Source organism: Carex rostrata, chromosome 2 (assembly GCF_964058835.1).
Source record: "Carex rostrata chromosome 2, lpCarRost1.2, whole genome shotgun sequence".
Taxonomy (NCBI): domain Eukaryota; kingdom Viridiplantae; phylum Streptophyta; class Magnoliopsida; order Poales; family Cyperaceae; genus Carex; species Carex rostrata.
In genome coordinates this window covers 17,205,529-17,230,637 of record NC_135919.1, presented here as the reverse complement: position 1 = coordinate 17,230,637, position 25,109 = coordinate 17,205,529, and the positions used below count along the sequence as shown (strand labels likewise).

At 34.8% G+C, this 25,109-nt stretch overlaps 3 protein-coding genes and 1 pseudogene across 4 annotated transcripts in view; 3 read left to right on the top strand and 1 right to left on the bottom strand.

The window, feature by feature from the left end:
• The first annotated feature begins 3,711 nt into the window (after nucleotides 1–3,711).
• Nucleotides 3,712–9,339, top strand: LOC144546364 (wall-associated receptor kinase 3-like). The gene is made up of 3 exons (XM_078294910.1): nucleotides 3,712–4,343; nucleotides 7,270–7,419; nucleotides 8,159–9,339. Exons 1-3 carry the CDS (start codon nucleotides 3,785–3,787, stop codon nucleotides 9,334–9,336), a joined length of 1,887 nt encoding a protein of 628 aa, XP_078151036.1. The 5' UTR covers nucleotides 3,712–3,784; the 3' UTR covers nucleotides 9,337–9,339.
• Nucleotides 9,340–10,902: 1,563 nt separating this feature from the next.
• Nucleotides 10,903–16,401, bottom strand: LOC144548304 (uncharacterized; annotated as a pseudogene). Its single transcript, XR_013509338.1, has 4 exons — nucleotides 15,915–16,401; nucleotides 15,705–15,792; nucleotides 15,493–15,609; nucleotides 10,903–11,140 (listed from the first exon to the last, which is right to left on the bottom strand). The product of XR_013509338.1 is annotated as an uncharacterized LOC144548304 (transcript).
• Nucleotides 16,402–18,315: 1,914 nt separating this feature from the next.
• The window catches only part of LOC144546326 (ubiquinone biosynthesis protein COQ4 homolog, mitochondrial-like), a 30,009-nt gene continuing 23,215 nt past the window's right edge, over nucleotides 18,316–25,109 (top strand). The window contains exons 1-2 of the mRNA XM_078294877.1: nucleotides 18,316–18,711; nucleotides 19,362–19,939. Coding sequence (XP_078151003.1) covers nucleotides 18,430–18,711; nucleotides 19,362–19,865 — 786 coding nt within the window. The 5' untranslated portion in view covers nucleotides 18,316–18,429 and the 3' untranslated portion in view covers nucleotides 19,866–19,939. The remainder of the gene's footprint in view (nucleotides 18,712–19,361; nucleotides 19,940–25,109) is intronic.
• On the top strand, nucleotides 22,185–24,840 carry LOC144546314 (uncharacterized). The gene is made up of 3 exons (XM_078294870.1): nucleotides 22,185–22,568; nucleotides 23,095–23,314; nucleotides 23,497–24,840. The coding sequence occupies exons 1-3, from the start codon at nucleotides 22,252–22,254 to the stop codon at nucleotides 24,682–24,684; spliced, it is 1,725 nt and encodes a 574-aa protein (XP_078150996.1). The 5' UTR covers nucleotides 22,185–22,251; the 3' UTR covers nucleotides 24,685–24,840.

The window sequence follows — 25,109 nt, the reverse complement described above, 5'->3', positions numbered from 1 at the left end:
CATGTACTGTTTGTGAAGTAATTTCTAAATTTCTGAACCCCTTCCCTTTCTGAATTTCTGAATTTCTGAAATTCTAAATTAAATAATTTCTGAATTTCTGAAATTCTTATTCCAAGTAAAGACAAGACAATTATTTATGGGTCGATTTAGACTTGCAGCAGCTATTTATAGACTTGCTATTTAGATTTAAATTGGGATATAATTTATATTCAATTAGGAGCAGATTTTTATCATACAGTCAAGTATATAGCAGATTTTTATCATATATAGCAGACTTTTATCATATTTTAGATGTCATTTAAGGAATAATTTTGATTTTAGATGTCTAGTTTTTGAATTTTGAAATTATTTCAAAGTATTTATTCGATGAAGATTAATTTTGGGACAACCAGATTTTAGGTGAAATCAGGTCATATATCAGATTTTTAGGTGAAATTAGGTCAAATTTTTAGGTGAAATCAGGTCAGATTTTTAGGAGACATAGCCAGATTTTGGGGCAAATTATTTTTGGTTAGATTTTAATAGTATATCCAAATTTTGTAACATAAATCCAAATTATTTCAAAGTACTTCAAAGTAGTTAACCAATTGCTTAAATTATAGTAGCGCCTTTTGCTTAGTCTTTTTGTTTGTTGCTATCTCATAGGAAAAGGTGGAGTTGGAAGAAGAAGGATCGCCGCGCCCTTCCCTTTCCGATCTCAACGACTAGATTGAGGTATTGATCTGCGCCTCTCCTCTCCTCCTTGACTATTATTTTCATCTATGCCCTCTATTACTATATATGTATAGTCAAATATTTATATAGGAATAGTAAAGTTAGAATATATATAATAAGTTGGCTAAGATCCCTTCTTGACCTCCTGTGACAGATCAGCCAGTGCAGGCTGATCAAAAGTCCAAATCCAAAATCCACCTACACACTTAGATAGAGGACAGAAAAACAAGTGGTTTAGAGCCGAAGTTTTCTCCATTTGGATTTTTGTGCTATTTTCTAACTATTTTCAAAGTTAGACTTTTCAAATGTCGAACTTTGAAAATGCACTGTTTTTTTCAGCATTTTCCAGATTCAAATGTCGAACTTTGAAAATTCATTAAAAATCGAAATAAAATCATAAAAATGTAAAACTTGTCTTGAACTTGTGTATTTTTGAGTCCTCTATTTGATGGTAAATTTAGATTTGCATTTGAGTCCCTGTTTTGGTCCATATTTTCTGTTTTGTCAGTAGGGGTCAAATCAGCCCTTTTTGTTCAAGTGTTTGCTTGTACCAGTGGTGCATGTACCACTAGTGGCTACTAAATTATGCAAATGAGATGTCCATTTTGATCAGCTTGTTATCTACCTACCTGTAATTTTTATTTTTAATTGATGGGAATCGGTGATGGTTTCATGCGTGGTAATAATTATTCACCGGCCTAAAGAAATATCAATATTTATTAAAGTTACACGTGCATATTGTGGTAATAATTAAGAGTAGTGATGGTTATTTGGATTATTTACATGTGACCAATTTAATTGGTCCAAGGAAAGTTAATTGTTTGACATGTTAGCTTGATTACTACACTAAGGTATCATAAGAAGTTAATATTTTTGTCCAAAGACAACTTATTAATGGAAACATATGTCTTGAGCTAATAGGGTTTACTTTTATTAAAATTGTCTATTGAGCATCAAGTTCTTAGTTATAAAAGAAAGATTGCAGAATGGGCAATTGTCTATTGAGCATATCAGGACAAACTCCATGATTGCAGATTCATTTATTAAGGAGTTGTCACCCAAAATATTTTTTATGAGCATGTTGCTTGTATGAGTGTCATGTTAATTACAAATCTTTAGTTTGTAAATATATACAATTTTAGTGGGATTTTGTATTAATGCTTATATGACATATTTGTTTTTCAGATTATTCAATTTTTTTGGATATTTATGGTTAAGGATATTTTTGAAGAAATAAAGTTTCAGTTTAGTTTACATTCTAACTCTATTAAAGTTGATCTCATTTAAGGGTGAATCAGTTGGATATAAGCACGTTATGATCACATTATGTGAAATTTTCATACTACACATTCAAATCATATTTCATGTCATTTGGTTATGTTAATATCTGTGACCACTGTTGGTTGAGTTACGAATAAATGTGGCAAAACCTGCTTTGATCCTATAGTAATATCATTGATGGATGTAATTGTTTTGGGCCACATTCTAGAAGTGATAGAAAAGTAGAGATCTCACTACGGTTATGCACAATACATAATTATAAGGTCTCACATATAGTCTAAGTGAGAGCTTGTTGAATCATTAATCCAACATTTGACTAATATGTAAAATAATTTTGTATTGTATACTGTCAATTTTATGCTAAATTAAAAGTAGTCATGTGTTTTATAATTTATTGAGCATTAATGTGTCATATAGAATGTGTGTGTAGAACTTTGAGTTAATTTCCAGTTTTATAATAGGCTAAACTGAATAATTAATTACCACATTAGATGGCCAAGAACTGCCTTGGGCTGTATGTTATGGTTTGGTTCCCAAAATGCAAAGCTATCTGAATTCATTAAAGAGGAGTGTGAGAGACTTTGAAGAGAAAAAAAACTAAATGAGACTCTCTAAAGAGCCTTGTTATTTTAGAAGAATCGAATCGGTATTGCTCGCACGTAAAAAAAACTCATGAATTCAGATATGTTTTTGCTTTTATATTCAACACAACACAGATAATCCCGTAGATCATCATGATTTTCGTTGGCCTCAACACTAACTTCCTGTAATCCAAATATCGTATGTGTTATATTTATGCTAACATAGTGTCATATCCACGTACCACAGAAATTAGAAATATTTTTCAGAAATATTTTGACCCCGAGGAGAAAAGGGAGAGGTTGCTTGTGTCCAATAATTTTTTTTCCTTCTCAAAATTAACATATGCGGCTATAATGATAACCAACAAGCATAATCTTTGTAAAATATTTTCTTTTATTTTGAATTGGAGAAGGAATTTTAACAACCCGATTGTTTACAGTATAATAACTTTCAAAGGCTCCACAGTTCCAATCAATACGGATAATTGAATGTATGGACATTAAAATAGTGATATTAAAATGTGTGGCTCATTATTTTTGCGATTATAATTACAAACTAGTTTTTAATTATTAAAATTAAAGGAATAAAAAGTAAACATTATCTCTTTCAAAACAGCATGCACGTGATATATGAAAATGTATGGCCGGCGGGGCTTTGATAATGTTTATTAAGCGCGTCATTTTGATGAGGTCATCATTTTTGGATCTGATGTAACTAAATTAAAAATAATTCATCATAAGACTATATAAAGAAGCCTCGAACTTCTGTAACGGTGCATCTACTTTATTGACAGAAACTAGAGAAATTAATTAGTGGATTACTGAGTAATTAATTAAGGCTATCTATGAATATGATGAATGAAACAAAAATAAACTCGTTGCAAGTACAACTTGTTCTTCTCCTCCTGCTGTTGAAAAGCACTGAATCTTCAAAGAGCAACATTACGCTACTTGGGTGCCCAGAGAGCTGCGGTGGAATTCTCATCCCATACCCTTTCGGCATTGGTACAAATTGCTCCTTCTCTGAAGAATTCAATATCACTTGCCAGAAGTCATTTACGAAAGGTAAACTCTTACCTTACCTTGGGAAAGACCAAAGCATTGAGATTCTGAATATAAGCTTGTCCTTAGGCGAGGCACGTGTAAGCAGCCCAATATCTTCATGGTGTTACGACAACACCACAAAGCAAAACCAATTGTCTGATTATATGTTGGACTTGACTGGAAAACCAATCTGGCTCAACACTGAGAAGAACATATTTACTGTCCTTGGTTGTCATGCATTTGGCTATCTCCTCCTTGACTACAGTGCTAATTACTCAGTAGGGTGCCTTTCTTCGTGTGACAGCCTAGATACCCTGAATAAGTATGGATCCTGTAATGGAATTGGCTGTTGCCAGACAGCTATCTCCAAAGAAACAAATCGTTTTGTAATCTCGTTTGATTACGGGTACACCAACTCGGAGGTGTATAGCTTTTCTCCTTGCGGCTATGCTATGGTGGTCGAGAAAGCTGAATTTCAGTTCAACACCTCTTACATCACCACAGACGAGCTGAATAGCTATACCGCAACAAGGCCGGTAGTGATCGACTGGGCCATAGAAAACAGTCAAAACACCACATGCGACATTGCACTGAAAACCAAATCCTCCTATGCATGCATTAGCAGTAACAGTATTTGCAAGAACAGAGTCAATGGTCATGGTTATCTCTGCAACTGCTCCGATGGTTATGAAGGCAATCCTTACCTTCATGAAGGCTGCCAAGGTCTTTTTCTCTCTTACTCTCTCCTTCTCTTGCTCTCTTTTATTTATCTCCATTCTTATATTAAGCACACAGATGTCCTAATCCGCCAATGTCTGTGATTAAAAGATGAACTTTTGAATTTAATATTAACCCTCAAATCAAATAATATGTCTTTGTATGATTCAATACATCTCTTTACTCGCACGTAATGCACACAATTTGGTTAGAATTAAAATTTAATATACTTAAAATTGACGGTGCTGTAATGGAAAATGTATTGATATGTCTTACTTTTTTTTATCTCGTGCTTGATTTCTTTATCCCTCCTTTCTTCTTTGGAATGAACATGCGACATCTATACTACAGATTTCGATTAAACATTATATTGAGTATATATAGAGCAAATTAATGTATTTTATATGCCGTATTATAATAATAGTAGTATTATTATTACTATAGAGTTGAGATCAATGTGTAAGAATGCATTATTTTTTATTGTAAAAAACTTATATTACATACTTAAGAGAAAGTGGATTAGTGGAATTGAGGCATATAAGTTGTATACAGTAAAATACAATTTAGAACTGAAATAGGTTGTAATTGTGGCACTATCAATTTAGGTTGATCATGAGAAATTACCTACTATTGAAAAAAAAAAACTGTTTAAAATTTATAATAAGCAATATATATTAAAAAATAGTTTTTAAATTTTATATGCAGCACCATATATATATATATATATATATATGTATATATATATAGAGAGAGAGAGAGAGAGAGAGAGATGGGCTATGGTGCATTGCAATGCATGGAGGGGTTTGTGCATTGAACCATAAATCTAATTAAAATTCAAAATCCAAATGACCGATCCAAACCGTTCATCTTGTTCTCCATATTAATATGTGCTTGGAGACCAAATTTTACATTTTTCTGATTTTTTTTACTATTTATTAAGTATTTTACAAAATTGTTGATCCAACGGTGGCTTAACAAAACAGTAAAATCAGCAGCCTCCGTTGGATCAACAATTTTGTAAAATACTTAGATATATATATATATATATATATATATATATATATATATACATATATATATATATATATATAGAGTACGGCTAACGCGCTTCCTCTAGCATATGGGCCGAAATGCTTCCGGTGGAAAGTTGAAATTTCAAAATCCAAAAAGTCGATCTGAACCGTTCATCTTCTTCTCCATATTAATATCTGCTTGGAGACCAAATTTTACATTTTTCTGAAATTTTTTACTATTTATTAAGCCACTTTGAAAATTGCTGATCCAACGGTAGCTTCTGATTTTTACTGTTTGGTAAGCCACCGTTGGATCAGCAATTTTCAAAGTGGCTTAATAAATAGTAAAAAATTTCAGAAAAATGTAAAATTTGGTCTCCAAGCAGATATTAATATGGAGAAGAAGATGAACGGTTCAGATCGACTTTTTGGATTTTGAAATTTCAAATTTCCACCGGAAGCATTTCGGCCCATATGCTAGAGGAAGCGCGTTAGCCGTACTCTATATATATATATATATATATATATATATATATATATATATTTCAACATACCTTATTTAATTAATTAGATATATCTCGTTTGTGAATTACTTATTAATTTAAATTTTACAGTAATTAATTATTGACCCAACGAATAAAATAATTGATAATATAGTGTACTTTATAATTCTTTAAGCCCAACCATCTTTACAAAGTATAATTTTTTTTTACGTTAATGTCTATAGAATATCCAATAATATTAAATCGAAGTTACAAAAAATAAAATAAAGATAAAAATTACAAAATTAATTTTATCAATATTATCGTTTGTTTTTATTGTATGAGATTTTTTTTTAATATTTTGGTTATTTTTTATTTCATTTTTGAGTTATTTTTTTGCTATTATCGCTTTCACACTTAAGGCAAGTAACAAGTGTAACATAAGAAAAATCTTTGACTCAAGACCAATTTATTTTAAAAAATAAAGCAATTAAAGAATGTAGGGAGTATATCCATTAATGATATTAAAAATAATTTGTTCTAAATTTAAATTATTTCTGAAAAAATCAATCTTAGTATAATAAAGTTCAGTGAAAAATAATTGACTTGTTGTATATTGAAAATATTATAGTAGTAACTATATTATTCCACTTGTATTTGTTAAAGAGAAAACAAATATTCAATTGTTGTAAATTTGTAATTGAAAATATACAATAAATTAGAAATGTTCAACTAATATGGTTCACATCTTATTTCTCGCTCAATTAAATAATTACTTTTTTAATTGATACATTTTATGTGAAAATATGTCATATTGCATTAGATTTTTTTTTGTTCTTTTATAATATCTCTGTTGCAATGCACGGACACGATACTAGTCAGGGGCGGATCTAAAGCCAATCAAAAAGTGGTTAAGTCACCCCTATGATTTTAAAATATTAGTTATATATACTATGATTTTAAAATATTAGTTATATATACTAAGATTTAATTAAAATTTATTTTTTTGAAACATTTTATATAGTCTAGTCCCCCCCTCCTCATAAATGATCACATGTACTAGTGGCAAGAGCTTGGGTTCAATTCCCACTAGCTACAATTTTTGTATTTTAATTTTTAATTCCTCCTATCTAGATTTTCTAGTTCCGCCTTACTGGTGTATATATATTAACTTTCATTGTGTTGCAACAACAAGAAAGTAGACAGTATTCGCGAGGGAAAAAAAAATACATTTATGACGGTACTTTTTCGCGAAAAGTACCGTCGCGAATAAAAAAAATTACAACAATGATAGTACTCCATCGCGAAAAGTCACTTTTTACTCTCACAAATACTGTCTCATTGTTGCCCGCCGGCCTATACAAGAAACAAAAAGAGAATTCAAAAATATATTGTAGTAATATGTGGGCTTATGGATATTGTATCATATTCATGCAGACATCGACGAATGTGAATACCAAAATGCATGCCCCAAGCCAGGAAAGTGTCACAATTTTGATGGAGGATATCGGTGCTCTTGTCCTTTCGGCTGGCGCAGTAATCATAACAATCTGAGAGATTGCGATCTCAACGTTGAACTAGTTATAGGTACGTTATTAATTTTTCAGGATAAATAACATTTATAATTTTGAATGTTGTTACTTGTTACAAATGTAGAATTGGAGAGCAAGGATTGCTTTTTAGGGAAAATGAAAAATACAGCTCGCTGAAACTAAATGTTGCCTAGAGCGGCAAAATCTGACCACAACAAACTAAATCGTTTCTATCCAATTTTCTTAAAAGTCACTCGTCAAACCATACCGAATCCGAACCCATACCTTGAACATTACAAGCTCAAAAACTGACATCCGGACCCATAGCTTTTGACACTCGAAATTGAAATCGAGGTTGATATATTGTTTTGTTGAATTTCAACGGGACAATTTGGTAAGAATCAACTGATACAGATTGGAAACTTGGATGTTTTTTTTACAAAAAACCTTGTATATTTTTGGCATAAATTATAGAAAATAATAATAAAAGCGTTTTGTTCAAAGGTACGCTAATGCAAAAAGACTTTACCCATATAATTAACTAGTATAATCTCTTTAAGTATATCAAATATATATGTAAACATTTGGACATGCCCCCTAGATGACGAAATGTTTACATATACAGAAGTTCCATAATTAACATGCCCCCTTTAATTAAAAACTTAAAACAGTTATTCCACTAAGAATGACATTGATCAGAATGAAGTTAATATAAGTATACAAGTATTAACTAGGAGCAATATTTCTAAATATTCGAATGTAAAAATAAAGCAAGTTTGCACTAAATATTGTAGGAACTGCTGCTGGTATTGTTGCTCTATTATTTCTTGGGATTGTTATATATGTGCTTCGGGAGAGAAGAAACCTTTCAAAAGTAAAAGAGAAGTACTTTCAACAATATGGGGGATGGATTCTGTTGGAGAAGATTAAATTAAACCAAGGGTTTGGTTTTACAATCTTCACAAAGCAACAGGTAGAACAAGCAACAAACAATTTTGATAGTTCGAACATTATTGGCCATGGAGGCCATGGCACTGTGTATAGAGGAACTCTACGAGATGAAACAGTTGCCATTAAAAAGTGTAAGATAGTCGATGAGAGCAAAAAGAAAGAATTTGGAAAAGAGATGCTTATTCTCTCACAAATAAACCACAAGAACATTGTAAAAATCCTAGGCTGCTGTCTAGAGGTCGAGGTTCCTATACTAGTATACGAAATCATCCCAAATGGTACCCTATATCACTATATTCATTACAGAAGGCAAGGATCACAAATTTCTCTAGAAACCCGTCTAAGAATTGCACATGAATCAGCAGAAGCACTTGCCTACTTGCACACTTCAGCATCTCCTCCAATTTTCCATGGAGATGTGAAGTCGGCAAATATTCTCTTAGACCAAAATTACACGGCAAAGGTGTCAGATTTTGGAGCCTCAATACTTGTTCCGACAGATGAAGCGCAATTTGTCACGTTTGTGCAAGGAACATGTGGGTACCTTGATCCAGAATACATGCAATCTTGCCAACTAACAGACAAGAGCGACGTTTACAGCTTTGGTATAGTTCTTCTGGAGCTTCTAACCAGCAAGCCCGTGATAGATTTTGATGCGCCAAAAGAAGAGAGGGGTCTTTCATCCCGCTTCCTCTCTGCTATGAAAGAGAACAAAATGCAAGAGCTTCTAGATGACGAAATTAAACATGAAGATGATATTGAATTAATCATGGTAGTTGCTGAGCTAGCTAAGGAATGCCTAAGTATGAAGGGGGAAGAGCGACCTAAGATGAAAGAAGTAGCCGAAGAACTTCTTCGAGTAAGCAAGCTAAAACAGCATCCTTGGGGACAAGAGTACAATCCCGAAGAAACAGAGACTCTGCTCAGTGAACGATCCCAACATGACATAGAGATTGAGCATACAAGCAATTACTTCAATATAGATAAGGAAGCGGAGGAGAGTATTGCCATCGGTCGTTAATTACCGTTCATTTCTTCAAGTGTTGTCCTCACAATAACACACGCATCTCTTGTCCTATTTATGTCGGTTGTATATTTTATTTACTCAATAGTTTCTCATTATTATCACTTTTCTCATTCTGTAGTCATTTTGGTTTCTTGTATTGTATTGTATTGTATTATGTTGTTCCAAATGCCTGTACTGTACTGTACTGTACTGTATTATCTTGTAATTTATGATTTTCTTCATGCTTCAGTTTGTATAATTTCGTCAGCTTCTATTGTACATAGAATCGTATTGGGTTTCAATATTTGTAATTGGAAATAAAAATAATCCTAATAAACACTAATTCTACGCTAATATGATATTATGATGTAATATGCTTTCTTGTGACCCTTGCACAAAATTATCCTTGAACAAGAAAATATCATATTTCAAGCTTTTCGAGTGGACTAGTAGTGTTATTTTTTTAGGTGAATTATTGAAAGGGATGAATACGAAGGAGTAGAAGTGTTTGCTTTCTAGGAGTAGAAATGGGAGCACCATATTACTGTACCAGGTCAGAACTGGTAACCTTTATCAGATAGTAATTGCAGCTATATTGTGCTCAACAAACAACAAAATTCCGTTAAGTGATATGGTTATTAGATGTGTTATCTTTTCTTTTTCCATAAACCTCTAAGACAATCTATTTCATTTACTGTCAAATAAAATTCAAAGGTTACAATATAGAGAATAAAAAATGAAGGTATTGAGTATGTTAGTGTCTGTAGATTTCTTTCTATGCCTCAAGATTGCCTAGATTACTTTCTATATTTTTCCTTGTACCTTGTACTATAAATATGTAACATCTCTCAATGAATGATTGGTATCTGTTAATACTGAGACCTTGCTACTGCTCCATATTCAGTAGGTAGTCAATGAAGCAGGGTTGTGACTGGATGAAGCGATGAAAGGCAATATAAACCAGTAGGGTTTTTTGTGGGGGGAAAGGGTAGAATTAAGTTTCTAAGTAGCTTGTAATGACAATTTTGTATTAATATAGTACTGGGCTATACAGCCTTTTTATTCGAGAAAAAAATGAGGGTCATAACTAGCAATTTTGGTTTCTATTGAACAGATTAGATGTGGCATAAAATTCATTTTATAGCAACTCAGCTTGAAGAGAGCAAAGTTTACCAAAACCGGACAAGGTGCTGATATGTGGATAATTTTAAGAAGACCATAACTTTTATTAGAACAGATTAGATGAGTTCATCGAACTCAAAAGTAGATCTGATGCTTCATGTAATTTTTAAAAAAAATTTGGAAAATATTGTTGCACACGTTCTATACTTCATGTTTTGGTATTGAGATCAAGATAACGTTCTTTACGTAGGAACGTAGATTTAAAATGCAAGCAAGGGCATTGACAAGGCTATCAACTGCTAAGCATTAGCTTTGGAAGAAATAAAGGAGATAAATTTAATTTATTAACAACAGTCAGCACGAAGGATACAATTGTCAAAGGATAAAATTAATTGATCAATATACAAATTATTTCTTTAAATCTACATTTGCTGAAACTAAGGTGAAAGATTTAAAAAGAAAATTTTCCTATCTCCTTTTCGGGAAAAAAGACAGATCAACAACGGCTGAATTTAGAAATCAACAGAAGAAATTTGTTTCAATATGGCAACAGAATGCTTAGCAATATGCTCATACGTCTTAATTACTCGAAGCATTTAGGCATATCTCCAAGGAATCTCCTTAAACTTCTTCATTAAAGATTTCAAGATGTCGCATTTACAGCCACGAGCTTTTCCTGAAGCTTTGTAACACGAGCCTATAGAAATCGCATATAGAAATGATAAAAAATTATGCCCTTAGAAATTATATATTGAAAATTTGAAAGACAGATTTCTCAAAGAGGAGGGTTCAAATGCATCCAAATTTTTGTGCACCCAAATGCACTCTATCTTTTAAATTCTTTTCCTCTGTTTTCAAAGTCCGAATAGTCAATCCGAACCGTTAGATGTGATCTATATATTAAGATGTGCTTGAAGACCAAATTTTACATTTTTTGGAATTTTTTTACTATTTATTAAGCCACTTTGAAAATTGCTGATTTTACATTTTCTGGACCATTGGATCAGCGATTTTCAAAGTGGCTTAATAAATAGTAAAAAAATTCCAAAAAATGTAAAATTTTGTCTCCAAGTACATCTTAATATATAGACCACATCTAACGGTTCGGATTGACTATTCGGACTTTAAAAACGGAGAAAAAAGATAGGATGCATTTGGGTGCATTTGAACCCGAGTAAAACTAGGGTGCTCTTATGCTCACCAAAATTTTGGTGAGCTTAACTCTAAAACTCATCAAATCAATTTCAAATGACGAATCTGAACCGTTGAAATTTGCATACCTTACGTGTGATGCATCTACATGTGAAATTTTTAAACATTCAAATTAATTTAGTATAAAGTCAAGCGGTCAAAAACATTCAAATATAGATTAGCGATTAGGTGGGAGGTCTGGGGTTTAATTTATTAAGTATTTTACAAAATTGTTGATCCAACGGTGGCTGCACAAAACAGTAAAACCGTTGGATTAGCGATTTTCAAAGTGACTTAATAAATAGTAAAAAAATTCAGAAAATTATAAAATTTGGTCTCCAAGCAGATATTAATATGAAGAATAAGATGAACGGTTCAGATCGACCGTTTGAATTTTAAAAACTCGAATATTGAGCCGTAGCATAGAGGCCACTGTGCTATCCATAGCACCCCGCCTAACTCATATAGAGTTATATATAATATAATGCTACGCTACGAAGAATTAAACCGCCTGTTTTAATTCACGTTTCTGACCCTCCGATCTGCTTCAAAAATAGTGCTGATCTGATCTAACAAGGGCGGAACTGGACATCTCCATTTGAGCTCCCTTTGTATATCCCACCTAATTAATATGAAACGGAGATCTCCAATTAAACCCCAGACCTCCCTCCCGCTGTTTCTCCTTCTCTCTCACGAGAAAAAGAAAAGAGCAGCGCCTCTCTAAACCCTAAAAGTCGCGATCAACGCCTCTCAGGCGATCAGCGCCTCTCTCAGTCTCCTCGCGCGCTCAGTCGCTTCTCTCTCTCAGTCGCCTCCCTCTCTTCCTCTCTTTCTCACGCTGACGGACCCAGCCCCAACTCCAGCGGCAGCGTCGCTCTCACCTCTCTCTCTCTCTCTCTCTCTCTCTCTCTCTCTCTCAGTCAACTCCAGCGGCAGCGGCGCCTCTCCTACCAGGTAACAATGGTGAAATCATTAACCTATCTTCTGATTTGTTCATTCACAATCATAGCTTCTTTTTTTAGTAGAATTTGATTTGAATTGAAATATTCGTCCATTGAAAAATTAATTTAGGGATTGGTTTGTTAATCTGATATGGCCAGAGCTCTTAACTTGATCCGTTGTTGCAAATAAGATCTCATGTTAATGGGTTAATTTGTAAAAGAAACCTAGACAAAACAGAAAGTGCTAAATTAATGACAATTTTGTGTTGTTGTGCTTGGGACTAAAAAATGTTAGATAACAACATATCAAGCAGCAAAATTGACAATTTTTTTTCATGTTGGTACCAGAACATCACTGAGCTAAGATAACATGCGTTCAATACAATACAAAGTAAAAAGAAAACAAGCACCAGTACCTCAATAAACAATAAAGTAAAAAAAAAAGAACTGAATCTTTATTCAATCATTCTGCTTTGACTAACTCTAGTTAGCATATGCTTACAAGTTACAAATGCTAAAATTTAAGATCTAAATCTCAAATAAGAAAAACAATTACAATTACCAAAAATTACAACAAAAGAAATTCAAAAACATGCAACTCTATACAACTGATGCTATCCAGCATCTCTAAGAAGACTCCAAGTTGAAGGAGGGCTTCTAGGTTGAAGGAGAGCTTCAAGGCTGTAAATCAATGACACATTCAGATAACTTCACAGAAGATTCATGCAAATATAAAAGAAACAGGGGCACGTGCGTACATTTTTTATATGACTGGTAATTCAACCTGAATACAGAACAAATCTCAGGCTCCAAAAGAATGTTATCATCCACTATATCTGAACTGTATGTAATAACTACTGGCACAACCACAACAATTGATTTTGTACCCACTTATAATCAGGTCTTTACCTACTTTGAACTCTAGTAAAGTATTATTCTGGTAAAAAGATACCAAAGTCATATGGAAAATCAACCTTGACAATAACAAGCAGATGTGTGCCAAATCAACCTACTTCGAAGGGCTGAAATCAAAATTTTATACAGTAAACTATGACTCCAAAATTAAAATTAGAATTAATTTAAATAAGAACAAAAATATCCGTCTATGCCAGGTGGTTGAGATGCCAAAATATCTGTCTAGACTAGATAATATTTTGAATTTATTAATTCCAATGTCCTAGAAAAAAAATGACACTCAAATATAGTAGATACCGGCACAATCTAAGTAAAGATAGTTATCTCAATTTTCAGGTAAACTACGAAACTTTTAATTTAAAAAAAAATTATAATCATCAAATTTAGTAGAAACTACTAGGAACATGTCTTCGAGGATTGTATAATAGCTGTATAATATACTTTGTTTAGATTGGGCCAATACCTGTAGAAAAGGGACCTTTGACCTTCGCCAGTGGATGCCTTCACCAATCTTCGCCAACCTGATCGCCTCTGAGAGAGAGAGGCGCTGATCGCGTCTGGGGTTTAAATTGAGTTTCTTTGGGTTTTGGCATGAGGAAGAGAGGAAGAGAGGAAGAGAGGAAGAGAGGGTCAGGGAGCGTCTTCCAGTTCCTTTAATTTGGGCAAGGAGATGTAAAGGGGCTGTACTAGAGACGTCCATTTCCGCAAATTTTAGATCCGATCAGCACGATTTTTGAAGCAGATCGGAGGGTCAGAAACGTGAATTAAAACAGACGGTTTAATTTATGAAGTAGCGTAGCATTACTCATATATATATACATATTTGAAAGACAAACACATATAAATCTTCTCAGTGGAGTTTTGCATGCATATACTCAATTTAATTGACATTAACATGTGATGCAATACCGTAACATGCAAGAGTTTAGGATACTGAGACAATAAAAAGGGAAAATTTCCGGTGTGCCCATCCAAAATTTCAAAATAGCCAATTTCCCCATAATACATCATAATATCCAATATCCCTATAAATTTAACTTTCTTTCTTTTATCCCCTTTCATTAATTTTTTCTTTTATTTAATTATTTTAAAATTGTATTGATCAATATACCCTTTCATAAAAATGGAGGTGTGATCAAATTTCTGAATGTGATTGAATGAGAACTAAAATTGATTAATGATTTGATTAAACCATCTTATGATCTGGCTGTTGGTTTGTACATACCCAAAAAAGATAGAACAGATGTTTCTTCCAATGTGTGAGAGGTAGAGGGGGGAATAACTGGGGTAATTAATTAATTGAATAAACAACAATTATAAATGTTAGATTGTTCTATTCAGTTAGAGGCAGGGACGGAAGGAATTGGGGACGATCGGGAGCTACTTTTGGTGGGAGAAGGAAGCAAATGGGAAAAAAAAATTGTGATTTGACATTTGGAGGAAATGGAAATTGGGGACGATCGTGGATAGCAGCAGATCCAGACGCGAGAGAAGAAGACGGCCAGAATGCAAAGGCTGATGCCCGTTTAATTCATTAATTCATCTCCTCGATCAGTATGTGTGTCCCATTGAAAACCAAAACTTTTGATAAGAGGTTGGTCAGGACTCAGGCGATACTGCCATTTACAGCAGAACCAACAGTTTTGTACGGCAACATTATTTATTGTTTGGAGATTCAATTATCGTCTTAATTTCGTTGGTTTTATGTACATAATTAACATTAGCTGATTAAGCTATTTGCTCTTATTTAATCAAATTTACAAATTTAATGGACATCTCATTTTTATGGAAGGGTATTTCGGTCAATATATTTTCAAAAATAATTAAATAAAAGGGGATAGAAGAAAAAAAGAGTTAAATTTATATGGGGATATTGGATGTTATGATGTATTCATGGGCAAATTGGCTATTTTGAAAGTTTGAATGAGCACACCAAAAATTTACCCAAATAAAAAAAGGTGATGATGAAATATATTAACATTAATAAAGAGAAAAAAATTACCCTGAACGATTTGGACCGTCTAATTGAAGGATCCAGATTCAAAGCAGTTGCATAAGCCTCTTCGGCAGAATTGCACTCTTCCATTGCTAAGAATGCATCCCCTTGTGAAATATAACCCTACAGCCAAATTTTAACCACACTGTAATTGACAATATCAACCCGGTGATATTGTTGTCTTGTTTATCAATATAATTAGATTAATTTAGGGGTACCTGAGGAAAATATGTGGCTATTTCACATGCCTTCTTAGCATCTAAAAGAGCAGCAGCACTGTCTCCCATTACCAATTTTGCAGCAGACCTGAAATTAAACTAAGAATTTATAAAAAAAAAAATAACATGTTTATTGATAATAACAGAATATCACATGGGAAGGAAGAGGAACACAAGGAAAAGGAACACAGTTGAATTTAGATAAGGTACCTTGTATTATACAACACATGCAAACCTCCATAAGGATTCAGCTCAATGGCCTGTGAGAGAAGGGCTACAGCCTCGGCCGCATTCCCCTTCGCCAGAGCCACCTCAGCTCTCTTCCTCAATCCGAGAGCCTCGAGATTCATGCCAGGGTCGAAATTGGGCCCACACACCCAAGCCAGAACTTCAGCCGCACGAGCCGGAGTGCCACAGTGGCCCACCAATTCCCCTTTTGGGAGCACCACCACGTTTGGTCCGGCGCCACACCGACCAAGACAGCCGCAGGAGACCGCAGACAATCCCGGCGGGGACAGACCAAAGTGAATAAGAGAGTTTCCCTTGAGCCTTGCCTGGCGCACGTGCGGTTCACGCACACTCTAAGCTCGATCTTCTCAGTAGAGGTTGACGTGGCTGATGCGTGAACAGTGAATTTTATTTCTCGCTTTGCACAAGTGACGAGAGGAGAGAAAGGGTAGGTTACTGTGAGCGCCATTTCTCGACTCTCATCAGCGCGTTAAAAAATATATATATATATAAAAAAAAAATGTTGCTTTGCGTTATCGGATCATTTTTCGTATATGCCTAGTGTATTAGGCCATGTTTGGTTGTTTAGTGGAATAAATTTCTTATTTTATGCACAAACGAGAAGTAAAATTGATGGAGTAAGTGGGAGTAAAATTTTAATTAAGTCGGTGTAACTTAATTCATCTAAAGAGGTGATTTAGTTTACTTCATCAAACATAATTAACTTACTTCATCTTAACTTGGAGTAAGCAATGAAATTAAAAAAAACTTAGAGTAAGCAATTTACTCCAAATTAAAATTACTCCACAATCAAACATGACCTTAGAGACTTAGAGTAGAACTAGGGTCTTCTTAAGTTCACCAATGCTAAATCAAGTCTAAAATCCGTAAAATTAATTTTAAATAACGAATTCGAACCGTTAAAACTTGTCTACCATATGAGTGATGTTTTCACATGTGAAAACTTTAAACATTCAAATTAATTTAGTATAAAGTCAATCGGTCAAAATTAGCTTTCCGTAAGATAGGCAGATTTCAACGATTTGAATTTGTCAATTAAAGCCGATTTGACAGGTTTTAGACTTGAGTTCATCAAAGATCTTGTTGAACTTAAGAACACCCTAGTTCTACTCAATATATTACATTCAATTTTTACAAAACTGAATATATAATAGACATCTCGTATTTTAGATTTCTAAAACTATTATTATATTGTTATATCTGTATTGTATTCGATACGATATCTTTGTATCTGTATCTATGTAATATAAGATTAAAATAGATTCGGATCTCCTAAAAGAGGAGGGTTCAAATGCCTCCATTTTTTGTGCCTCCATCATGCCTCTGTTTTTAAAAACTTTAATAATTCAAAATAAAACAGTTGAATTTGAACTACATCATTTTATCTATGCACGTATAAAAAATTATGGCATTTCAACATTGTTTTAGTTGTCATCTTGAGTTTGTAAAAATGTATAATAATATGGATAATTTCTAGACGTTGATTTTTTAACTTATTGATTCATATAAAAGCAAAATCAAAATGCAATAATTTTTTATGAGCACATAGAGAAAATAACATAGATCACATCTAACGGTTTTATTTTGACGTTTAAGTTTTAAATTTTGAGTTATTTAAGTTTTTAAAAATGGAGGCATGATGGAGGCACAAAAAATGGAGGCATTTGAACCCTCCTCCTCCTAAAATAACCAACTTTTTTTTAGTTTAAATCAGGACTTTCTGATTCGAATTTAGGTTAATCTAGTCTAAAGTAGATGGTAAGAGGGTTCTTTAATATGACGGTCCGATTTGAGTATGACGGTCCGAATCTAAACAAAATTTGGGTTACTTTAGGATATCCGTATACTCGGTCAAAATCTATGAAAAAGAAGAAAAAAAAAAATTCAAATTATAAATTTTAGATGGGAAATGAGGCATACATGAAATTCCCTCTAAATTCTATTCATTCTTCTTTCCAATCTCTATCCCGAACCCGGCCTCGTCGGCGGCCCCTCTCCTCCGACCTGGTCACCGAACCACTCTCCCTCCCTTCCTAATCCTCTCCTCTGACTCTCCTAAATCACGTTGACATCTTTCCACCGCTCTCTCTTCATCTCGCACATGGTACGATTTTGCAACTTTAGTTTAATTATTGTTTAATAAACTTTAGTTCAATTACAATTGCTAATTTACAATTTTTTCATGGGTTCGTCACAACTGGAAAATAGGCAAAAAATATTCTCAACTTACCTCTTATCTTGTAGTAGCACTATCACATAGATATGGAGACAAGTTCATACCATTGTACAATTTAAGTTATCTTCTATCTTTGAATGAATAGGAGCTGCTGTTGAACTATGAAATGTACTCATTATGGGATTTCTCTTATTGAGATAAAAGCTCCTTTTAAATTTGGTAACCGGTGTACCATCCCTCCATACTGGCAATGGCTAACGACAAGTGCAGTGTGCAAAAAGACTGGACCGAACTTAGGGGATGAGGAGAGGGTCCGGACTTATTTCTCTCGAATTCTTTCTCGCCTCTCAGCTCTCGGTACCCTTTTCCCCTCTCCAATACCGTCTCCTAGATTCACGATCAACGACAAGTAAGATCATGTCTGGTGCGCGTGTCAGTCTGAAGGGATGGCAGCAGGCGGCGGTTGCAGTGGGGTCCGCTCTTGGTGCGTTAATGGATCCAAGAAGAGCCGATTTGATAGCGGCTGGCAAGCCAGCGTTTGAGCGCATGCTTCAGCGCATGAAAAACAGCACCGAAGGAAGGGTGAGTTCCATTGATAAAAACCTCTATATGCCAATTCAGTTTATTTAGTTATTGTAGATAGTTTAAGTTATCAGTAACTCAGAATTTTCTTTAGTGAATCATAAATTGCCCTGAGGGGCATGTTTGGCATGCTATTTTTTTCATGGATTGCTGGTATATGTATTGAAGGAAATTGATTTGACTGTTCTTTTTACTCATGATACCTTATTTATGCGTGCACAGTGGCTGTTGATATTGTTGTTATAGCTGCTTTCTGGTTCTGTTTTGTAGCATAGATTACCATACTGTGATCTCTAGAACATCTTGTTTCTATATATTCCCTAAAAAATTGGAGTTAAATGCTTAGTTGCTTACACATGTAAAATGTGAGATCTTTTTTTACCCTGACAGTAAAAGAGATTATCCTATAAAACTCCTTTCCATTTATTTATTCAGAGCAGGACCAGTAGAAAGTTGTGAATTTTGGGCATTAGGAAAAAGAAATTTACTGGCACCGAGGTTTTTTTTTTTTTTTTTTTTTGCAGCTCTATGGGGGTTTAATGTTTTGTTGTAATTGGGACATGCTGTGATCTTTCACACTAAATTTGTACTTTTGCATTTGAGGGTACTGGAATGGTATAATTCTCATAATTTTTATATTGTTAATTCAGGAAGTACTTTTGCACCGGCCACGGGTCATATCTTCTCAAGTCTCGCACGCATGGGACATGCCAGAAAACACATTTGGTGCAGCATATGCAAACTTTATGGGTTCTAGAAACTTCTCACCTGATGATCGGCCCCCAGTTAGGTTTATGGATACTGACGAGCTTGCCTATGTAGCGACACGTGCGCGTGAGATACACGATTTTTGGCATGTGCTTTTTGGCCTCCCGACAAATTTAATTGGTGAATCGGCACTTAAAGTGATCGAGTTTGAACAGATGTTTCTTCCCATGTGTTTTATGTCAGTTGTTGGGGGCTCAGCTAGGTTTAATGAGAGACAGAGAAGGCTGTTCTTTCAGCATTACTTCCCCTGGGCCCTACGTGCAGGTGTTAAAAGCACTGATCTGATGTCAATTTATTACGAGAAGCACTTTAGCGAGGATTTGGAGGAGATGCGCAGGAAATGGGGCATTGAGACCTGTCCTGATCCAAAAACGAAGAACGTTTAGATTGAGTCTGTTTCTATAATAGGTTCTCTTTTGTTTGTCTGATTCAGTTAAATCTACGAGTTAATAATAAATGAGTTCTCTCTGAGGTAAATGCTAGGAGCTTTTGGATTTCAAACAGTAATGCACATAGTTGCAATTTGTTTTCTTAGTATTTTTTTCGTCCCATGAAATTTTTCTGCCTTTTTTTCTTCCTCTTTAAAATGGTGATGTACTATTGTCTCAGATCTAAGAACTAGTTGGTTTACATAAAAGTCTTGTGCCTAAGTTGGTTTGTCCTAGGGTTAGCGTATTCTTCATCCGGTCGAATCTGGTCTAGCCCATACAAAATATGTACCATTAAGTTAATGGTTCAGGTCCAGGTCACTGCATCTTGAGCTGTTTGCAACGTGGGTCGGTTCCAACATAACAGGACCTTGATTGTTTTTTTGTTTTTTTTTGTTTTAACCATTAGAAAAATCTAGAAAAATAATTAAAGCTATTTTTTTTTACCAAAAACAATAAAATTATGTGACTGTTCAAAACTTTGTGCTATCAAAAATAGAATTCAAGCAGAAATTTAGGAAAGGTGACTAACTTTGATTTTTTCAGATCTCTTTGCCCAAGATTGAACCCCAAACGGACTATTTTGTAAAATTGCAGTTGACATTTTATGTTTGAATTGTGCTATCAACAATTGGTGTTCTCGATATTAAGGAAGATACTAAAATGTGGTTGAAGTGTTGTCGAAGTTCAGTTGGAATTGGTTGAGAGAAGGGTTTTATGTTTTATTTTATTTTAGTTTTATGAAGTTGTAAACACATTTATTTTGTTTGTACCCCTGGTAGTCGCTACCCGGTTATCAAAAACAAAAACAATTGGTGTTCTCTGTCAAAACTAAAAATAAAATAGTGAGAAAAAAAATTCATATAGTATTGACAAGGGCCATAACCTAATGTCTCAAGCAAGTAATAAAGCATCTAGCAAGGATGGAGCATAGTGTTCTAAATGCAAACACTGATCTGAACAAAATTGGATATAATCACATATAAAAAACTATATAATACGTGGGAAACATTCTATTTATCTTTTCGGCCGAATGGTATCAAGAATCCTTCTTGATTCTAGAAACATTTACTGCAATAGTAATTTTCTTTTGTATGCATTAATCAGAGTGCAGATCGTTCGTTCCAAAAATAAAATAAAAATAATAATAATGTATATTTTAAACATAGCATGACTCAGGTTTTTACGAACAAGTTGATTGTAACGTTTCACGTTCAGATCAACTGGATTTTGCAGAGTTGATGTACAGTCCATTGCTAGAAGTTGACGCTCATTGCTATGTTTAACGAAGACCATTTTGAAGATTATGCGACTAAGTATATATGTTTGTCTTTTCTTTTTATTATTATTATTATTATTATTATTTTTATTTTTTTATTTTTTTTTATTTTTTTTATCTCTAGTTATTTATTAACGTAATACCATTGTCCAGATTAATTAATCTCGATTTTATTTCATCACCCGAAATGAATCTATGATGCCATTCTATGCAATTAATTGGGGTACCGAATGTTTTAATAAGCAGCATAATATCCACGTCTCTCTGAATTTAAATTTATCCAATAATTATAATATGTAAGACTTCCGTGTAAGAATTGTTTGGTTCAATTATAGCTTCTTTCTTTCTATTTTGGTTTGAATATTTTAAAATATCTACATATTTTGTATAAAATTAAATAATATGTATAATGTTATTTTTGTGAAATTATTTATGTATTAGTATGTATAACGAGTCAACATTTCAGCTGATTTTACTTCGGTTTCAACCGAATCGAAGTTTGATCGAACCGGTATTCTTCCAGGTACCTGGCTGAGTAAAATTAGCTCTTAACTAAATCTCAGCCGAAAAATTAGTATTTAATGTCTATTTAAACATTGAGGGTCCGTTTTGAGGAATTCGTATCCTCTAAGATATCTCAAACTTTGCGTGACTTTATGGAAAATCCCAACTGTTTAAATACGTTATGCACGAATATCAAAGCACAAATAGTACAGGCCCTGCGCTATCACCGAATAGGCACCGGACACGTCGGTCACGCAAAAGTTGAGATATCTCAGAGGATACGTACTCCGTTTTGAGATAAACAGCCGAAAGATTGTAATTGCCCCCTCCTGCCATGCTGATCATCCAACGGCTGAAATTAAATCTGGACCGTCTATTGCAATTGTGTTGAGTCAGGTACCTGGGAGGACACGGATCCGTTCGATCACCCCTACTTATTACTGCCGAATGCCGATCACAACCTTTCGAAAATAGGCGGGCTATACTTCTCTACCTCTTGCTTTTGCCTCCGTTAGGGTTGGTTACACCTGATCTCTCCCATTCAAACTCCAAGTTTTGACGATGGACGTGGATTCGCTCATGACGACAGAGCCTGTATCGAGGCAGGAGATGACACAGCACTCCTCTTTCGGCGAGGCTCAAGCGACAGCCGAAGCCCTGCAAGCACTTGGCGAAGAGGGAACCCAAGTCTTAGTTTACTCAGGGTCCGGTCGCATGCTGTTCCATGGTTCCAAGGCTCTTGAGGGGAACTCGGCTATACCTCATCCGGCTGACACCTCCTGCTATGAATCTGCACCAATTGGAGAGTATGATGGTACAGATATATTCACTGATGTTGACCCCGACTATCATGTGTTAATTGTGCAACAGGGACAAAGGTGATATCTCAGTTTTACTCTGTTGTTTCCTTTTGAGATATGACAATGTTCTGGTAAATAAGATTTCTCCGAGTCTTCCAGGAAAATTGTTGCTCAAGTAGATAGAGCCATACAACATTAAATTAATCCCAGTAGTTTGTCAAACCAAATTAGTTACCAACCTGATCCACATGGGCTTAAGGCACTGGTTTTGGGCCCATCAGGTTAGTTTGTTATATAATTGCTACACCATGGAATTGTCTTTGTTTACTGTTGTTCTTCTCTCTGTACATCTAGGAAAGAGCATTCCCAAATTAGACAATTACTCTGCACTATATTATATAAAAAAATTTAAACACTTCAGTAGCTCTGACTCTGATATGATTAAACAGTTCAGTGTACAACTCCTCTCCTCTATATCGACCAATTTGGTTAATTTCTAATAGATTACCAGTTTTTCTTAGTACTTGCTCAAAAATACTTATACTGGATATGATCTGCATGGCCACTAATTCAAAGCTGTAAACTTTTCTACCTTTCAATTTAGCACAATTCGCTTTTGGAGACCGACAGAAGATAAGGTACGGATCATAAAGGCAGTGATAGCTTGGTGTCCACGTACTAATGGGATATTTGCCCAAGCATTTTCCAGGCCGGGGAAGGTCAATCAAAAGAGGAAGCAGCAACTGCTAGAAAAGGAGGGTGGTTCATGTGAAAAACCTGATGTAAAACTGCCAAGCACAATCAATAAGTCTAGCCTGATAGTTGTAAGCATTCTATTCTTGGCCAAGCATTACCACAACCATTCTCTCTAGTACTGAACTTGTGGAGTTGTTATCAATACGTAATTGTGTAGCACACTGTTCTCAGATCTAAGGTTGTTAATATCACTTTATTTCAATATTACCTCTTGGCTGTTCTAATGACTGATTGGTTTGCTGGTTGACAGATAAAGAAAGCTTCAGGAAATATCAAGTCACGCCCCAGCAATCATCGTCCAAATCCAACTCCGTCAATTGAGGAGCTGATGAAACCGGTGAGGGAAAAGGATGAGGACTATGCACTGGTAGTTGTCTTTCATGAGTGGAAATTGAGCGCCCCCGTCTTATCGGCCCTCCCCCTTGTACCTTTTCTGAGCAGCCAACTTCCTTGCTTTTACATGGCTAATCCTGGAACAAGCCAAGGTAACCACATTTTCGGGAACATGATGACACAGGAGAGGTTTTTAGTAGACAATTCAGATTTACAATCTAGCTCCCGTTTATTGTACTCCAAAGATGGATGGTTGCTCTTGCGAAGGCGAGAACGGGATTTGTCTTTTGGCAGGCTATTGCCGAGATATCCAATATTTTTATTGAATCCCAGTACTGGGGCCCGTATGGATTTTCCGAGCTTATCTTTTCGAGGCTGCTATAATGCATTCTTCACCACAACCCAGGGCACTCCGGATGTTATTGTTTATGTTCAATTTGCAGGGCACACTTTTCTGAAGGTATGCCTTGTCCGACCTGGTGGTTCATGCTGGGAGGAGCACTCTTATGACTTCAGACATGGTCAAATTGGTCCAATTGAGAAGACGGTTTTGTGTGGCAGCTCTGTGTACTGTCTTTCCAAATTGCACACCATTATTTTCAAGCTTGCAGATCTTAGTTGGTATCTTGTAACAGGTGGGAGCGTCCCGCACGGGCTCCCCATCTACCAGCCTCTTGAGGTCGAAGGAAAAGTTGTGGTGGTTGGACGTCCAGAGCGTTTCACCAGCACTCCATTACTGTGGGGGGGCTCAATACCTTTCTTTAGAATGGAGATTAGTGGAGATAAGTTTGATTGGGTGGAGATCACCGATGTAGAGTTGGACGGGAAGATTTGGTTTATCAACATTGTTCAATCATTTTGTGTAAAGGTTGCGGGTTCTGGGCAAAAGATATGCTGGTTTTCATGCAGAGGATCAGGTGTACGGAGCTTATGTGGTACTCCATATGCATTGCATTGCTTGAATCTGACTACACGTGCCCACTGCAGGCTCACTGCCGACTCGGGTATCTGCAGCCAGATTGCATGGGTTGACCTAGGCTGCCCCTCTGACCCTAGTCTCTTAGACCGTGGGATAACCGGCGACGACCTTCTCCCTGGCTTCTGAAAGACATCATATTTCTACATTATGTTATCTTCTTGCTTCTTTTTTCCTTGTGTATTTGATAAGTTATGCTTTTTTTTTTTTTTTTTTCGAAATGTAATACCTGACTTTGTTAGCTGTTTTGTTTTTGGTTCAAGTGAAGTTTAAATTTTATATTGATTTTGCTTGTTCTGCATTGTATTTTGTTTAGATAAGATTAAGGTATAGAATTATTTTTTATTTTCAATTTTCACTTGTATCATACTTTGGTTGAGTTGTTTTCCAGCCACAATTATGGATTCTGGCCCACCAGACTGCTAAAATGGTTTGTTTGAGTCGTTTCACCTATTTTGTTTTTGTTATTTCATTATTTGTTTTTTAAGGTTAGTGCATGTTATTTCATTATTTGATGTAATGACATTTTAAGTTTTTTTTTTATTTTTTATTTT

What these genes read in the sequence shown, in the direction of transcription:
- LOC144546364 (XM_078294910.1), top strand. Translation starts at nt 3,785, where the DNA reads ATGTTGGACTTGACTGGAAAACCAATCTGGCTCAACACTGAGAAGAAC. An exon ending in CCTTCATGAAGGCTGCCAAG is followed by an intron (nt 4,344 to 7,269) that starts GTCTTTTTCTCT and finishes ATATTCATGCAG; the next exon opens with ACATCGACGAATGTGAATAC. An exon ending in CAACGTTGAACTAGTTATAG is followed by an intron (nt 7,420 to 8,158) that starts GTACGTTATTAA and finishes TAAATATTGTAG; the next exon opens with GAACTGCTGCTGGTATTGTT.
- LOC144546314 (XM_078294870.1), top strand. Translation starts at nt 22,252, where the DNA reads ATGGACGTGGATTCGCTCATGACGACAGAGCCTGTATCGAGGCAGGAG. An exon ending in ATTGTGCAACAGGGACAAAG is followed by an intron (nt 22,569 to 23,094) that starts GTGATATCTCAG and finishes CTTTCAATTTAG; the next exon opens with CACAATTCGCTTTTGGAGAC. An exon ending in ATAAGTCTAGCCTGATAGTT is followed by an intron (nt 23,315 to 23,496) that starts GTAAGCATTCTA and finishes GCTGGTTGACAG; the next exon opens with ATAAAGAAAGCTTCAGGAAA.